The following is a 14,399-nucleotide window of genomic DNA, read 5'->3' on the forward strand; positions in this document are numbered from 1 at the left end:
AACACTGGAGGAAGACACATAGCACAATGGGAGCCCAGTCTAGAATGAGACTTTGGGTAACATAAATAATAATATATAAGCCTCCTAGAAAGTCAGGTCAATTGGGTCATGCACTAAGATTCTGCTAACTCAGACCCAGAAGAGACGGTTCATTCTGAAGTTAGCTCTGAACTTAATAGTAGAGTATGTTTTTGGACCATGTGAACAAAATATACTCTTCTACGTTAAAATAAACTGGATCTTCTTAACTATAGAAAGCTTACCCGCTCCATCAGTTTTTGAAGCTTTAGCGTTTTCTCTTCACGTAACTTTTCTCTCAGCTGTTGAGCTTTCATCTGTTTCTCCTCATGTTTCTTTTTAGATTCTGCTATTGTTCTTTTAATATAAACACAATAAAATAAGTTAATAAGACAAAGAACTGAGATTGACAATCCTATAAGCAATTCAGCTATCCAAATATATTTAGGAAAGTAAAAAAAGCATTATACTGCTGAAATGTAATTTATTTGATTTAATCTCATTTATAGGTGTTTGATTGATATATTTAATGCTATCCTTGTTCTGTTCTTTTAATCTCAGAACATTTTAGCATTTGAACTACTGTACAATACAGTACAAATGTAACAAACTTTGTAACAATAATAACCAGCTCTTATATACGTTTTTTTCCCTCCACAAATTACAAAGCACTTTATAAAGAAGACAAGAAATGATTAACATAAAAACTTCAGGCAACAGTTGAATCTACTTCTATTTTGGCTATCCAAGTCAGCTGAAAATTCCAAGACCTTTTGCGAGATGGTGAAGAGAGTTTCTCATGCATATGTATTCCATGGCCTGGTGGGCGCGCAGGTTCTTCTTCCACTATATCACCCCATGAATTATTTTGACGCCATGATTCACGAGCTGCACAGAAAGGAAACAATCACGTACATAATTTAAAATATAATGTCCAACAATATCCAAATAACATCATTTTGAACTTCTCAATGATTTGGGAGTCATTTCTATTCCAAATGCATAATTGAGTATGAAAAGAAAGTCTCTTTCATAAACTGTTATTTTGTGTGTCTAGATGAATACATAAATCTTTACCTTCATAATCTGCCAGGACATCATTCCAGTCCATAGACATGCCACAGAAAGATATACTTCCACTGCCCAAGCTAGCCTGAAATTTCACAAAATGACTCATGAAATCAAAACATGTCTTTTACACAACCCTATACTAGGTGGATTTTATACTGCTGTACAAACTTAGACTAAAGATTAAGGGCAATTAAAAGAGATACCCCTGCAGAAATAGAGTGAATCGTAAGAGAAGTCAATTTTTATGTGATTTTTAATTGCAGAATAATGCCTTAATTACAAATGACAGCTCCAGCTGCTACAAGGTATTTTACATCTCTGAAGACTAATAAACTACCATAAAGTCCCACAACCTGTTTACTGAATCCTGAGTTTTGTATTATAGTTGTTATAAGTTTCACAGAACTGTCCAAATGCCCCAGTAGGGATTGGGGCTCCACTCTGCTAGGTACTATATAAACACAGTCCCTACCCTAAAGTGCTCAATAAGCGAAGGATACAGTCCTGCAAATATACATGAATCACTTTACTCAGCTGAGTAGTCTCACTCAACTAAATTCTGTGGAAAGTCACTCAAATCTGTATTTCCAGGATTGTGCCCTAAATAATTAATCTCTGTGTTTTCAAAATAATGTGTGGGGTTTTAGCTACTTAATTCCCATAGTCACTTACAGCCTCTTTCTGCTACCGCCAGTCACACTGAGTAGTACCCTACTTCATGAGTGGACACATAGCCCTGGTCTACACTATGAGTTAAGGTTGAATTTAGTAGTGTTAGATTGATTTAACCCTGCACCTGTCCACACGACGAAGCCATTTTTGTCGACTTAAAGGGGTCTTAAAATCAATTTCTGTACTCCTCCCCGACGAGGGGATTAGTGCTGAAATCAACATCGCCGGGTCGAATTTGAGGGTAGTGTGGATGCAATTTGACGGTATTGGCCTCCGGGAGCTATCCCAGAGTGCTCCATTGTGACTGCTCTGGACAGCACTCTCAACTCAGATGCACTGGCCAGGTAGATAGGAAAAGCCCCGTGAACTTTTGAATTTCATTTCCTGTTTGGCCAGCGTGGCAAGCTCAGAAGTGACCGTGCAGAGCTCATCAGCAGAGATGACCATGGAGTCCCAGAATCACAAAAGAGCTCCAGCATGGACCGAACGGGAGGTACTGGATCTGATTACTGTATGGGGAGACAAATCTGTGCTATCAGAACTCCGTTCCAAAAGACGAAATGCCAAAATATATGTGAACTGTGAGGGCTGCTCTCATCTTGGTATTCTTGTGCTTCAGGGCAGGGGAAAGCAAGTCACAAAGTTCCATGAAAGTGCCCTTACGCATGCAAAAGTTTCGCAGCCACTGGGAATCATCCCAGACCTGCAACACTATGCGGTCCCACCAGTCTGTGCTTGTTTCCCGGGCCCAGAATCGGCGTTCCACAGCATGAGCCTGAACCATTACCACCATGACATCCAAATTGCCATGGCCCGTGCTTTGAGAGAAGTCTATGTCCATGTCCTCATCGCTGTCTTCACTGCACTGCCGTCGCCTCCTCGCCTGCTTTTGCAGGTTCTGGTGCTGCATATACTGCAGGATAATACGCGAGGTATTTACAGGGCTCATAACTGCTACGGTGATCTGAGTGGGCTCCATGCTTGCCATGGTATGGTGTCTGCAGGAGAGCAGAGCGGCAGCGAAAGCGTGACGATGGTTTGCAGCCCTATTGCACTGTCTGCTGCCAGAACAGAGTGGCAGTGGAAGCTGTCGTTCGATGATGATGGTTTGCAGCTCTATTGCACAGTCTGCTGCCAGAGCAGGACAGCAGAGTGGCAGCAGAAGCGGTCCTTTGATTACGATGACGATGATTTGCAGCCCTTTTGTACTGTCTGCTGCCAGAGCAGGAGAGCAGAGTGGAAGCAGAAATGTGATGATGGTTTGCAGCCCTACTCCACTATCTGCTGCCAGCAGCACCCAGGACACAACAGTGGCGGCTGAGCTGAGCTGGTTGCACGCTTGCTGTGGTATGTTGTCTGCGCGGAAAAAAGGCTCAAAACAATTGTCTGCCGTTGCTCTCACAGAGGGAGGGGCGACTGACAACATGTACCCAAAACCACCCACAATGTTTTTGCCCCATCAGGCAGTGGGAGCTCAACCCAGAATACCAAGTGAGTGGTGGAGACTGCGGGAACTGTGAGATAGCTACCCACAGTGCAACGCTCCGAAAGTCACCGCTAGCCTCAGTACTGTGGACGCACTCCGCCAACTTAATACGCTTAGTGGGGACACACACAATCGACTGTATAAAATCACTTCCTAAAAAATCGACTTCTATAAATTCAACCTAATTTCGTAGTGTAGACATACCCTTAGATTTCAATGAGAATACTCGTGGAGTAAGGTATTACACAACGTGAGTAATGGCAGCAAAATTGAGCTTTTGGTTATTAATGTAAATATTTTTTTGAAATTTTGAGGGTAAAACAGACCCCAGCAAGACAGGAAATTTTCTCTTTAAGACAACTAAAAAATTAAATGTGCTGATCAAAGACTCATACCAAACATCTCCCTTCAATTTCCATCTCTGCTTTCTTTAAAAGTAGTATCGGATCTTTCCAGATAAAATGCTTAAATGTTCTGCTAGTTAGTTGGTCTTGCTGACTAATTAGCAGTGACAGTAATACGCAATACAGAAAGTGAAACACAGTAAGATTAAAAATATCTTCAGCAAATTTCTATACATTGATATAGTTGTCACAGTTATTACATGATTATGTAATACATGTATAAACAGTTATATTTGCATATAACAAACTGCATATAGCAAGTAGGAATGTGAAATTAAATTCTATGCTTACATTCTGATAACAACTAAAATTAATCATTTTAAAACAGACTGAAAACTCACAGAAAAATCACTATCATTGTCAGTCTCAATGTTAATGTCATTATTTTCTTCTGCTTCAATTTCTCTAGTTAACTGCTCTTCTTCTGCAATGGCACTAGCTATTGCTTCTTCATTGGCCTTTTCCAGGCGATCTGCTAACTCTTCTTTTTTAGCAAGGACTTCTGCCATAGACTGTATAGAAAATCAAAAATTAGAACTGGACCAGAAGGTTAGAAATAAGTAGTTTTCCAAATATGGATCATGTTACATTTTTAGGTCAATTTACAGTCATTTTCTATAGTAGTTGTGGTACATTTAAAGGATACATTTAATGAATTAAGAAAACAGGCTAAAATCCTAACAGTTTCAAACTAATTAATTAAATAGCTACAAGAAAATCTCTTACAATATGATATCAAAATAAACTTCAGGAACACTTTACAAATGAGGAATTTAATCTAGCCTCTGAATCTAGACAATACTGTTGGAAGTCTGAACTGAGTTTTAAGCGGCATCCTTGCAGATCTGCAGTATAGGAACCCAGGTAAAACACATGCTTTGGAAGCTGCAGTATTTCTGGTAGAATGACTCTGGAGAGTTCTAGAACAAGAAGAGGTTCTTTTTTATATAAGCTGTGGTAGAACTAAATATCTACTTAGATATTTGCTGATTTGGTATGGGATTCTTCATAAGCCAAAAACAAGCTATGAGGACTACAAAAACTCGTTACTCTCTCAATACAAAATTCGAAACCATAACTGTACTCTGCATAAAGAATGGCCATTCCATGAGAGGATCAGGGAACATGACTAGCTACATGATGATGAACATAACTTGTCCTTATCTATACAGGCCAAAAAGTCATGGCCAACATTATGTCGGCTAACTCAATTATTAGAAGCCAGGTTTACACTCAGTAAAATCTCCTAATGTAGGCAAAACATAGGGGTAAATGGATAATTCATTCATCATGACCCTTCATTCCTTGGCCCCTCTGCCAAAGCCAAGAACAAGGTGACACCTTTTATTAGAAAATGGTCTTGCATGTCAAAGGTATTTTACTTAGTATCATGAAATAAAGTTATAATTAGGATTAGCAGCCTGTTCTTGGAAGTCCTCTTGCTGCAAAGTGACATCCATGTGTGATGTTAATGGTATGGGAGATTAATGTCAGAGATTTTAACACAGTTTCTAGCTTGCTTTATTAGACAAGAAAAAGTTCTGTTTGAACAGTATGCAACATATTTAAATTGTACACAGTAAAATTATTATTCAGATTGTTACATCAACACTAAGGCACATTTTTTTAAAGTACCAAATTGTTGAAAGGGTCAGAAATAAAATATTCTTCATGCTGCTTATATGAGCAAACAAAGAAAATAAAGAAAAAATTATAAGGAAATATTGTATATTGTACAAGCTCCCTGGTAAGAAATGGCCCCAAACAATATGTCAGCCATGCTTGCTATTGCACGGGAAGACATAAGAGAAGGGTTGGGTTGATTTTAGTGGGGAAAGAAGTCTGACCATTCCAAATGCATTTCAATAACTCATGCTCTTCCAATCCAAGCAATTAGTGGAATTACTGTAACAATAAACGGGAGGCCTGTTTAAAATCAACAATTATGAAAGGAAGTGAAAAATCATTCTTATGTCTCTAGAAAGAACTGGAGTTGTGACTTTTGTAATCCAAACCAGTGCATTATTGTATTTTAGCCTAACTCGGATGTCTTACTGTAATCAATTCTAGAGTTGAATGTGCTTGGACATATGCAAAAAATGATTTTGCCATACTATATACATTTGGTGCTATGTGGACTTTTTCACAACTTCTGTAGTAGGCTAACATTAAATATTGTGCAAAGCAGAATGAGAAACCCAAGGCACATCTTTGTAATTTATTCAGAATTCTTGTAAATTGTCTTACCAATCTGGCAGCACTCACATTTGAAATGTCTGAGGGGTTCATTTCACTTTCTATCTTGTTTTTTAATGCTTCATGCTGTTCTTTACTACCAGAGATCAGGGAGGGAGATTCATCAATCTGTAGACTTTCTGAAGTATGTTCAGTGTCTACGACAACTGCCAGCATTTCAGGTGTTTGTAAGCAAGAACTGTCTTGTAAAACCACATTGCCAGTGTTTCTGGTATCTTCTAGTGTGTGTGCTGTGAACTAATAAAAGACATATTTACAAAATAAGATAGATGCAACACATTGATTTTCAAATATACTGCTTGAAAAAAAAACTAATAAAAATACTGTACTTCACCCTCATATTGTATGTAATGCAAGTAGTGCTGGCTTTAGTTAAAGTTGCCTGACATTTTCCATCTAATTATAATTTATAGGTTGAAAGTGCTGGCCTGAAACTGATTTTTTTTTGAAGCTTTCAGCTAAAAGGCCCTTGTGTCTCCATGCTTTGGAGCAGAGATATCTAGCAGCAGGGGTGCTCCTTGTGCTAGGGATGTGCCTTTTGCTATCCTCATAAAAATTAGGCCAAATTGGGCCATATTATAAGCCTCTGAAAAATCTCAGTTTGCACATGTTCCATACAGAACCCTGCCTCATTTGGTGCATAGGACAGAATGTGCTCAGTGAATAAATCAGCATTGTATAGTGAATGAGGCTGTTCTCTGCAGGATACCTGCTTCATTTGTTGATGGAGCTGGAAGGTATGGTTGTAGTAAATGAGGCAAGGAACTGCAGGAAGAGAAAGGATGGCCTCATGATTAAAGCAATTAAATTCCATTCTGGGGAACTGGATTCTATTCCTCCCTCTGCCAAAGTTCTTATGTGGTGTTGGGCAAGTCTCATAAACCAAAATTTTCACAGGTGACCACTAATGGTGTGTTCATTATATTTTGGGCACCCAAGTTGAGATACCTCAGCAGTGCTGAGAACTCACAACTGCAACTGTAGACTGCTCTAAATACTAAGGGCATGGCTATACACTGGAAACTTCAAAGTGCTGTCACGGGAACGCTCCCACTGCAGTGCCTTGAAGTGCGAGTGTGGTCGCACACAAGCACTGGGAGAGAGCTCTCCCAGCGCTCCTGGTAATCCACCTCCATGAGGGAATTAGCTGTAAGTGCTGGGAGCAGGCTCCCAGTGCTCGGAGCCTGTCTACACTAGCACTTTAAAGCACTCAGACTTGTTGCACTCAGGAGGGTGATTTTTCACCCCCCTGAACCAGCAAGTTCGAGCGCTATAAAATGTAAGTGTAGACAAACCCATAAAGTGATATAAAATGTTAAATACTCTAAAAATCAGCTCAAAACCAGGGAGTTAATTCTGGGTTAAAAGTCTGGGAAAACAGATGTAGAAGAGGTGATTTTGACAAAAGAAGACAAGGATAACATGTGGAAATATAGTACAACATTCTTTTATTAAGGCCTACAATCTCCCCTTCCTTTTTCCATACAGAGAGGAGTAAGTGAGATTTGAGGGGGTGGAAATATCCCCAAAGCAGCAAAATGCAGGAACTTGTGACCTCACCAAAGTCAGTGTGGTTGCTCTGCTGTATAACTAAAAGCAGAATTTGGCAGGAGGGCTACAAGTTCTATTCAGTGTTAATACCTGTATATAAATAAAAGCTGGAATATGTTTTGTGGGTCCTTAACCTCCAGGGAAGAACATGGGAGGATTGGTATAGTAGCAAATCTCCAGGCTCTATCCCTTCCTCAACCCACCTACTTCCTGCATTCTCACAAAAAGATGGCCCCCACAGCTGAGCTACACACATACTGTGGGTTCTCCAGAATCCTGCCACCCACAACTTATGTAGAACCATGACACTGGTCCTTTTTCAGAAAAGACCATCCAGAATTGCAAAGGCAGGAGCAGGTATGCTTCTTTGAGTGTAACTCTGTTAAATCAGTGGGATTACATGGGTGAATAGGAGAGCAAAATTTGGCCTCATATTGTTAAATCCACCAATATGCATACTTTAAGGATTATCGTTCTAATGACTTAAACATAATTTACACAATTTCGTTTATACTGGCATCAACATTATTTATATCACAGTCACTGTTACTAATATACTTATTTGCAATATTTATATTAGCTTGACTGATGTTTACAGTGTAGTCAACACTGTTTATGAGAAAATCAATAGTTATATAGCAAAATAAATGGTAATTTTATGAAATAATGTTGAAAAACACAAACATTCCCACTACAGCAAAAGACTTCAATACAACAATGGAGAAGACTGCCATACATATCTTTGTTACTAAGCTTTCCTAACAATAATATTTTAACCAAACTATATTGACCAGTAAATAATTTCCACCAACATTACTACTATTACAAATGATATTATTACATGTACTGCTAGCAAAGCACATTCCCTTTGACTGCACTGTAATATCTATGCACCTGGGTTTTATACCATGCTCATACAACAGTTCATTTTCACGCAAAAGATTAATTTTATGGCCAGATTTTGCCTGGCCCTCGCACAGATGCAATAATGAGAGGAAGGAAAGGATTGTCCCATTCCTTTGCTATTTCTATCACCTTGCTGCATGGAAAGCAGGTAAAATTGCAATCCTGTCACTTTAGTGATAACGTATATTTTTAGAATATAGAGGCTGTCACCTGCTTGTGCCCCCCCGATAGGATTCTAGTCACCACCAGAGGAAGTGGGGAGGGGCCACAATAGGTGTCAAAGGATATATCCCTTATACCACCCCTTCAACATCATCCATCAGACATGTCAGCCACAAAGGGAAGATTAGGCTTCACTCCTCTAAAGAGAGTTGCAAGGGACATACTCCATGTGCCAGGGAACTCCAGGAGGCACTGTAGCTCTGAACCATCCCCAACGTGGGCATGTAGCGTTGACGGCATAATCAGGCACTCATTGTACATAAGTGAATACAGATAATTTTTCTGATGTACTTTAGTTTTTAATATTTGGTTGTCTGCGCTAGCAGCTACTGTTAAAGCCAAATTTGATTTTATACTTTCAAAAACATTAAAACATTTTGGTTATTCTTGCAACAAATAATGTGTCCAATCCTGCAGACCTTGTGAGTGAGCAGATCCACTGACTTCAGCCAAGTTGCCGACTACCATACTACCACGCCCAGTTATTTTTCTAGACACTGTAAAATATATGGTGCCTCTCTATCTGATAAGAGTTTTTTATCACTGTCAGTTTATGTTGCCACATTAATGTTATTCACAATGTAGTTTCTGTATATTAACCATAATAAAAAGGATTTGATAAAAGTTCCAAGTGTTTTAAAACCTTTCAATCAGGTTAAAGAATAAGCCACTGGACATAACAACCGTGATTAATGTTTCTATATAAACCTTAGCAAAATATTACAATAATAAAAATAAAAAAATGTTTCCAAATTACACTTACCTGAGTCCTTTCAGCAAGAGGATGCTCACTCAGATATAAAGAATCTTTCTGCAGAGGTTCTGTATTTTTGGATGCACTATCTCCATCGAATGAATTCTTCTGTTTACTTTCTGATTGTCTGAAGACTACATTTTCTTTGTCACTGTCATCTTTAGCTCTTAGCAATTCTGCAGCTACAGGAGTTTTTGTTCCTACAGCTGTAGATCGAGATCGAACAGGCCTTCCACGGTGAACTGTTTCCCATCCTTCTGCATCCTTCCGTTCTACACAAGGAAACAAGAACACCCCACCAAGAAATAGCTTTATAAATACAATTTTGCAAAGCCACAATTAGAAGTTTTATTATCTAAATTGTTCTTGCACAACAAGAACACCTTTTCTCTTTAAAAATATATGGAAACCTATTAGACACTGTTCAAGAATAATTTTCCTTCCAAGGGACATCATTGGTTTAAAAATCCTGGGCCCCATCCTGCAAACTCCTACATACATACTTTACTAGTGGGAGTAGTTCCATTGACTTCCAAGGGGCTACCTTCATGAACCAAGTTACTCATGAACATAAGGGTTTGTACTTTTTTTTCTTGGTATGTACACATACTTTTTAACAATAGATTTTCTGAACTATGTTTCTATTACCATTCTCAGGCCCTGATACGGCAATCAGAACTCCGTGCACAGACCCTTTCACCCATATAGACCGCGATGACTTTAATGGGCCTCCATTCAAGCACAAGGATCTACCTATGGAGATGCACTTGCAAGACTGAGGCCTTATGCTATTAAAAGTGAAAGCATTTTTTTAAATATAATTTAATATTTTTCTATGCATGCTGTTTGTTTACTTTTTGCATTTCGCTCAAATTGGATCATAGAACTACACTATTTAGTGTCAATTTCCAGATAATTTCACTTTCTGAGTGTCATGAAATAGCAAAATGCTGCTAAGTTTGGGTTGCAGATTGGAGGGGAAGTTTATTTATTTAGAAGAGCAGTTTCCATTGATTTTTTTTTAATTTCATGGAAATGTGTCTATTGATCACAGGTTTTATACAAGCTCAATGTTAAATAATTATACAAACTCAATATTAAATAATAAACTGTACTGACTCAGTTTAGATCCCATCCAATAATTGCTAAATAAGAATAATACCATCATCCCCAGGTCAGAGTTTTCTGACAGATTCTGTCCTGGGGAACATCTGAAAGGTCTTTAAAGTTAATATCCCTAAATATTTGCAGGATCAGCCTTACTCAGCCAGACTTTGTAGGATTTGTACCCTACAGAGAAGAACATACATTACCATTATTTCCAATGCTTAACAGCAAATGAGTTCTCACAAAGTTTATGAAAGACTCATTATTAAAGCTTCCACCAATCCTTTTGCTTTCAAAAGTAAACTGAAGAAAATCTTTTTTGTGAACTTGGACTGTTTAGCATATAAGTATATTGTATACTGGCAGATGGTTTGCACTCTAATGGACATAAGTATGTATTATCTATAAAATCCATTCAGGAACAAGGAAATTTATTCCAGGAGAAGCTATTTGAAAATAAAACCTTTTTGTCCTTTTTAAAGTTTGCCCTTGTTGTTTGAATTTTGCCCTCTATTGTTACATTTAACCAACAGAATATGTGGAAAGTGTACAAATAGTCTTGGCTTTTAAAAATAAAAATAATAATAATAAAGGAAATAGATACATTTAGTACTTTTAATAATCTTTCACCTTGCTGGGCTTTACATCATTCTCTAGTGACCAAGGCCCCTATTCTGCAAACAATTTATTTGCTTAGTTTTATGCATGCAAGAAGTTCCACCGATACTGATGGGCCTACTCATGTATCTAAGGGTAAACATGCCCAGGTGGTCACAGAAAAAGGCTCAAAAAAGAACTACCACAAAAAAGGAATCTTAAATTGAACATAGTTCTTTAATTTAAAAAATATAAATAAAATAGATGCTTTTACAATACTCTGTTTCAGAGAAAGAACACAAATTAGCAAAGAATCTTAAAACATAGTTTTTAAAAAAAAGAATGACAAAATAAGTAACAGAGAAGCCTAATATGTACTCTCTTGGATATTCTCAGAATATTTAGTTTTTCATCCTTTATGAACACTATAATTAATCATTTTATTTTAAAACAGGAAAGAAAAACACTCTTTCACGAGCTTCCTTGTACAAAGAAATATTATTTAGAGCTTGGAGTTAATCCATTAACCAAGGAGATGGCCAACACAAACACTATTATCTAGTAAAATATTGAAAAAATTCAAGAAAATAGTAAAAAGAAGAGCATCTCAATATAAGAACAAACTTAGAACTCAAAGAAACTAAGGAATTTAACTATGGGCAATATTTTATTGTATACCTTTGGTATAAACTGTTTTGAAGAACCATTCCAATAAAAAATGGAAAGGTCTGTAAGAAAGAATGTTTGTCATGATTGAGAGCAAATCATAGAAATGAAACTGACAAAAAGCCGCTCAGTTCTGTGAGAGACTAATCTTAACATAGTATATACTAGCATAGTATAGCCAGCATATAAACTCCTCTTATGATCAAGGTATCTCAAAACCTTTTACAACAGGAAAGTTGGTCATATGATTAAGGCAAAAGGATTGAGTCAGGACATCTGAGTCAAAATTTTCAAACTTAAGTGATTTCATAACTTACTTATGCCATTATTAATTACTTGCCAAAAAACTACCAGGGGTACTGGTTAAATTATCATTTGATGGCGTGCACGTAAGGGATAATTACAGAACTGGACTGATACATTATGACAAATTGCACATTATTCTTGAAGATTTTGGTAATGTTTGAATTATTGGATATCTGATTTATAAAATGAATATATAAAAGTCTTTAAAACGTATATTGGGTGCATTATTATGCTCTTTGAAAAATCTTGTGCCCCTCCGGCAGCTAGACTCACATTGTATCTGGGCTTCAGGAGGAACTGGATCAGCTTTAAGTATTGGTGATCAGACAACCATTTAGGAAGATGAGGGTATTAGACACCTGTTCCCCTTGAATGATATATTTCTTTGCTTTAAACAAAGTTACAATATATAGGGCTATCTTGCCTTGATCTCCATTTTTGTGTTCCAGAATCCTTTGTGCCTCCAACTCTGAAGCACCACTGTAAACCAGCACAAGGGCCCTGGCATCAAATCCTGTAAATCATTAAGTTTAGTGCCACTGCACCTAGGGATTGTACTACAAAGTGTTGCAATGCTAGAGTCTTGGGATTTCCAACAACAACAGAGGTTGCATAAAACAGAATGTTACCAGCTTATTCTACTTCCATTAACTTCAATGGGAGCTGAACTGGGTCCAACTTTATTGGGAGGCTAACAAACTTGGAATTGGATACAAAACAAAGCAGTGTAAATTGCATATTTATTCTTTGCCACCCTTCAGTACCTAACATTTTGCAATTACTGGGGACTTAATCTAGTTATCTTTTTTCCCCATTTTGTACAGAAAAACAAATATGTGGAAATGCCGGAGTAGATAGTCAATGGAACTATAGGGATATTTACGTCAGCTGACTATCTGTCCCCCAGGTCCGGCGCAACCCATTAGGCGACCTAGGCAGTCGCCTAGGGCGCTAACATTTGGGGGGCGGCAACCGTGGCGGCCGGATCTTGGGCTGCCCCGATCGTCGGCGGTATTTCGGGGGCGGGACCTTCTGCCACCTAGGGCGGCAAAAAAGCTGGCAGCGCTCCTGCTGTCCCCATTTTTGTTTTTAAATAGATCAAATGTATAGATACTGTAATTCAAGCATCTGTTAATGATAATTCCATGGTCACAATTAGCATAAAAATAAAAAGGTTGTGATCTGTTAAATATTATCAAAGCTGATAATCTAAGATAGCTGAAATAAGAGCAATCAAATATTTACAAATCAAACTGCTTTACATTACTTCAGAGAACCCATTATCTGCAAACTGGTCACAGACATTATCAACACAAGCCACAAAACTTTGTGCGAATGATTCTGCAAGGGGCTTTTTCTGTTTGTTGACAGCAGCCAAAGACAGTATATCTCTGCAGAAGGCCTGTGCTTATTCCTCCAAAATATACTTAAATAAAGATGAGAGTGTGCCTCTGGTTAGAGTTATGGAGACTTGAAGTTAAGAGATCTGGGTTATATTTCTTGCTCTGCTGCGGACTTACCATTTGATCTCAAGCAAGCTATTTAATCTATCTGTGCCTCAGTTTCTCTGTCTCTAAAATGAATACTATTTACTTATAGTCTCAATTTATCTAATAGTGTTATTACCAGATCAGGATTACACTATCTTTTCTGCAGGAACTTACTGGAAGCAGGAAAATTTCTTCACAGATCATGGACAAAATACTGCTGACTTATAACCCATGCAGTTTATAACCCATGACTTTAAAAGATGTAAATCAGGATAGTCCTGGACACCAGGACTTCCCTTTATGGCAATAACATTTAAGGAATTGTAGAGCCTGATCCAAAGCCCACTGAAGTAAATTAAAATATGGTTGACTTCAATAGGTGATCAGGCATGTAGTTCACAGGAGTGTTGTGAGGCCTAATTATTGATTGAAAGCACTTTGAGATCCTGGAATGAAAGGTACTATGTAAATACTATGCATTAATTAACTATTATTATCATCGTTCCATTATTAATATAAAGAGATGAGAGAGGAGAAGAACTCCAACAGGAGTCCTCAATGTCCTCCACTAAGTTCTGCAGGGGATGAAAAAAGTATACGCCACAAAGTTATCTGTGCTAATGTCAAATAAAACAACAAGAAAGTTCAAACATAAAGATGAGCTGCAAAGATTAGTTAACCCTACAATTATGTGCTAAATGCTGCAAAAGAAAGCATAGGAAAGACATTCAGCACATAAATTATTCCAAAATGAACTTAAAAAAAATCTTTTTAAGTCATGTGAAGTCCTGCTGGCTGCATCTAAATCACCATGATACTGAAAAAAATACATCATTCTGGGACAAAAGAGCAATCAGAAACTCTACAAGCACAATGGAAATGTCCAAAAAGGA

General features: G+C 37.8%; 1 protein-coding gene across 5 annotated transcripts in view; it reads right to left on the reverse strand.

The window, feature by feature from the left end:
• The window catches only part of SCAPER (S-phase cyclin A associated protein in the ER), a 354,496-nt gene that overhangs the window by 253,420 nt on the left and 86,677 nt on the right, over nucleotides 1-14,399 (reverse strand). For 4 of the 5 annotated variants that reach the window (XM_039490831.1, XM_039490828.1, XM_039490827.1 and 1 more), the window contains exons 9-14: nucleotides 9,350-9,612; nucleotides 5,899-6,144; nucleotides 3,993-4,163; nucleotides 1,096-1,171; nucleotides 789-906; nucleotides 264-375 (exon numbers count right to left, since the gene is read on the reverse strand). In XM_039490831.1, the coding sequence (XP_039346765.1) occupies nucleotides 264-375; nucleotides 789-906; nucleotides 1,096-1,171; nucleotides 3,993-4,163; nucleotides 5,899-6,144; nucleotides 9,350-9,612 (986 nt within the window). The remainder of the gene's footprint in view (nucleotides 1-263; nucleotides 376-788; nucleotides 907-1,095; nucleotides 1,172-3,992; nucleotides 4,164-5,898; nucleotides 6,145-9,349; nucleotides 9,613-14,399) is intronic. The other variant, XM_039490829.1, reaches the window with a different exon arrangement.

Source organism: Mauremys reevesii, linkage group 10 (assembly GCF_016161935.1).
Source record: "Mauremys reevesii isolate NIE-2019 linkage group 10, ASM1616193v1, whole genome shotgun sequence".
NCBI classification, from domain to species: Eukaryota; Metazoa; Chordata; order Testudines; family Geoemydidae; genus Mauremys; species Mauremys reevesii.